The 3,630-nt window shown below is 35.7% G+C and overlaps 1 protein-coding gene across 1 annotated transcript; it reads right to left on the bottom strand.

Moving 5' to 3' along the window:
• Nucleotides 1-371: 371 nt before the first annotated feature.
• Nucleotides 372-1,059, bottom strand: LOC108368292 (probable ubiquitin carboxyl-terminal hydrolase FAF). The gene is made up of 2 exons (XM_017623137.1): nucleotides 874-1,059; nucleotides 372-781 (listed from the first exon to the last, which is right to left on the bottom strand). Exons 1-2 carry the CDS (start codon nucleotides 897-899, stop codon nucleotides 529-531), a joined length of 279 nt encoding a protein of 92 aa, XP_017478626.1. The 5' UTR covers nucleotides 900-1,059; the 3' UTR covers nucleotides 372-528.
• Nucleotides 1,060-3,630: the final 2,571 nt, after the last annotated feature.

Here is a 3,630-nt window from a genome sequence, read left to right as displayed (position 1 = left end):
TAGATGTAATTCGAAAAATTTAAACGGATTTCTTCAAATCAACCTGAGCTGCGGACATATTGCGAATTCATTTTTAAACATTAACCACTACATTATATTAGTATTAAATACTTTAAATTAAGAAACAATTATTAGAAAATAAATATGAATCGTTTTAATTTAAATATTCCAATGTATAGTTTTTGTTAATGCAGATAGTGCAGATTTAACGTATTTTATAACCGTTACATGGGGAACATAAATTTAACGCAGATTGCTATTAACAATTTTTACACAATTTACGATTGCAATCAATTTCTTTCAAAACTATAATCTAAATGATTGCAAGTTGTATTTTTTACGATCAAAACAGATTACAATATTAGGTATATTATGTAAATGCAATCCAATTTGATTTGAGTTATTCAGTTTTAGATACATTTATATTTCTGTGTTCGTATGGAATAGTAGTTTATGTCGGGAAGCTGGCTTTAGTATAATCCGGCATTCCCTTTATTATTTACAACACAAGGAATTTTTTGATGACCCTTAACAAGAATATGGGCGTGCTAGTATCGGAACTATTTCTTGCACGTTTATTTGCCAAAATTTCTTCAACGGCTCGGCGCCAGTGAGGGTATGCTGCGAATGCCGCATTATACTAAAACCAGCCTTTTGACATAAGCTACTATTCCATACGAGTGGGGCACGTGCGAAATGTGGATTTTCCCAGTTGCAGTACTGCAGTAACTCGACACCTTCCTCACCAACAGCTCTGCCCTCTATTAGCTTCTTAATGTAACTGCAAATAAAAGATGGAAATTTAAGAAAAATTACTATCTCAGTGTTTCACTTGTAGCGTTTCACTCTTCTAGTATATTGGCTATCAAGCACCAGAAAATTTCCATCACGCATTCCATATGCCACCGATTGTCGTGGATCAATTAAAATACTGTCATCACAGCTTTTTGGTACTCCAGCAACTGGTGTGTCTATGGCGGAGTTGCATGACTAAAATCAATTTGGACTCTTTGAGAACTGGCTTGTTTGTTGCGAAAGCTATTGGCATCAAATGTATGCAAATTAGATTTCCAAACGGGCAACTGTTGAANGCGGAGTTGCATGACTAAAATCAATTTGGACTCTTTGAGAACTGGCTTGTTTGTTGCGAAAGCTATTGGCATCAAATGTATGCAAATTAGATTTCCAAACGAGCAACTGTTGAATATATGGGGAAAAAATGTATATTAAATGAATATTATATTATTATTTTTAATGTATGTAAAAATGTATGTATTCACACACAAAGCAGAAATTACCTGTCGATCCTCGCCCGCGGAAGCAAAATGTCTACCATGTGGAGAAAGCGACGGCGCAAACTTTGTCAGTATGGCCAGTTAGTGTATAATTTTCCCGTCCATTTTGACCTGGTTCCGCTAAAGTGCACTACTACCGTGTATAAATTGGTCGACCTTCTAATAAATCAAGCAATGTTATTGTACCGTCATCGCCGCCAGTCACCAAGAAATTTCCACCTGGGTGAAATGCAACATCATTCTCCGGCGACGAATGCACTTGACACAACTGTATTAGCTCGCCTTCGGCTATGTCAAATATCTTAACACGGTTACAGCTTAATGCTAAAGCCACCAGATTACCGTCTGGATGCCATGCCAGCTGTCGTCCCATACCTCTTCCCGGGTGAACGCACACATTCGCCTGAAGATGTACCGCAAATTCTTAACTTGTCGCCGCACGATGCAATTAACTGGCCATTAGGGCTGAATTTTGCTGCGCACACCCAATTTGTGTGTCCAGTGAAAGATGTATATTTTGAATCAGTATTTTGATAGCCGTTCGTAATTTTTCCCGTCTGCAAACGAATAAGCTGACGAAGATGCAAACAAATTCAAGCACATTGTTGCATTCTACCGTACTTTTTAAAAACTTTAAAATCTTAATACATATGTGAAAAACTTTTATAATATGAATATTTCTAAAGTCGAAATCAAAAGGAAATTTTATAAATAACATTTTTAAAAAACAATCATCTAATATTTTCCAAGTTTTTGGGCATATATGTTACCATTTAAATAACAAATAGTACTAAGTTTTTGAGACTATTTAATGCAAATCAGGTCAAAAAGGCACAGCTTGGACCAAAATAAGCAATTCTAAAAAACAGATGATCGCAGCTGTGGCCCAGGATGACGTCTGTTGCTAAGATATCTCACTTGTATTTGTACACAATGACCGCTAATCCGCTCTTTGTGATTTTGACAGAATCAGCTGTGTGCGTGACGTCATCTTGGTGCAATTGTTGATTGTGAGCATACGAAAAAACCAAATAACAATTTTAATATTTGTGCGTTAAGATATCTGCGTGGTTTTAAACAATTATTGAGACATTACAAAGCAAAATGAAGTGTGCAGTGGCAAAGTGTAATAGTGAAAACAAAAGGAAAGCATGCGATATAAGTTTTTTTCGTTTCCTACGGACGCGAACCTGGCGGAAAAGTGGAAGAAGTTCCGCCCGCGATTATGCATTAAACACCAAATCGAGCTTTGTGTGCATGAAGCACTTTACTAGTGAAGATATTGAAAATAATACACAGTTCGAAATGGGTAACATATTGTGTATTTTCATATTAATTGAACTTAATATCGTTTTCGTAAACGCCTTAGGTTTTGCAAAACTTCGTCGTTTAAAACGTGGTGCGGTGCCTACTATTTACGAAGAAAATCTGGGGGGTTCCCAGCGTGCGGAATGAGCTCATCACAGAGAAAACAAAAGAATTGTCAGCAAGTTTTCATGTGCTAAAAATCGTACTTACCTAAAGGGCTACATGTCCAAAATTGTTGCTACGTGTTCCTAATTAATCAATCTTTGTACATTTATTGATTCCTGCAAAATTGGGCCATGTAATGTTAAAATTAACAAATTTTTCTGCATTGTTTACATATTTTTCTATGCGTTTTGGCATTTCTCTCTCGCAGTCAGTGTTGGTTCCTTTAATTCAAGTTGGCATTCGGTTTTTGGAATTTAAATAAGTTCTCAGCAAAAAGATTTGTTTAAGAAAATACATATGTACGTGTACATAGTGCCTGAAAATATCAATTTTTCCCTTACCTTAAACTTTTGGGAGTGGGCAAAAATGATGTTTTGTAATTTAGGCAAAATTGAATATGCGCTATCTGGAAAGACAATATCTACATGTAATATTTATTCTGTTTGTTGTCACACTTCCAAACACAAACGCATCTTAAGTGTCTTAACAGTGAAATAATTTCTTATTTTCTAAGTTTGCGAATAAAACATCACACTTAAAACTAAGACATTTATAGCAAACATTTTTTGAAGAAAATTCCTTCTTCGTTTAAAATAAAAATAAGCGAAATCGGCCCAATTTCATTCAACCCTGCCTGACATGAAAATTTTCTCCACGATAAGGCTAGTAGCCATTTCTAACAGATTTTGGGTCGCTTAGTCAAAAATGGAAACATATATACATATTTGAAATTTAAGAAAACTAGGAAAAAGCAAAAACGGCTAATTTTTTTCTGCAAAACGGCTAACAAATCGGCTGCCGGCTAAATCGAAATTTCTCCGGCTGTTTGCTATCGCAACCGGCTAAATCTAGCCGGAAAACG

This window comes from Rhagoletis zephyria, unplaced genomic scaffold (assembly GCF_001687245.7).
Source record: "Rhagoletis zephyria isolate East Lansing unplaced genomic scaffold, Rhagoletis_zephyria_1.1 Rzeph_scaffold_00050, whole genome shotgun sequence".
In the NCBI taxonomy this organism is placed as follows: Eukaryota; Metazoa; Arthropoda; class Insecta; order Diptera; family Tephritidae; genus Rhagoletis; species Rhagoletis zephyria.
The sequence above is the reverse complement of the archived record's forward strand: the minus strand, read 5'-3'. Positions and strand labels throughout refer to the sequence as shown.

What these genes read in the sequence shown, in the direction of transcription:
- LOC108368292 (XM_017623137.1), bottom strand. Translation starts at nt 899, where the DNA reads ATGGAATGCGTGATGGAAATTTTCTG. An exon ending in TGCGTGATGGAAATTTTCTG is followed by an intron (nt 782 to 873) that starts GTGCTTGATAGC and finishes TTTTATTTGCAG; the next exon opens with TTACATTAAGAAGCTAATAG.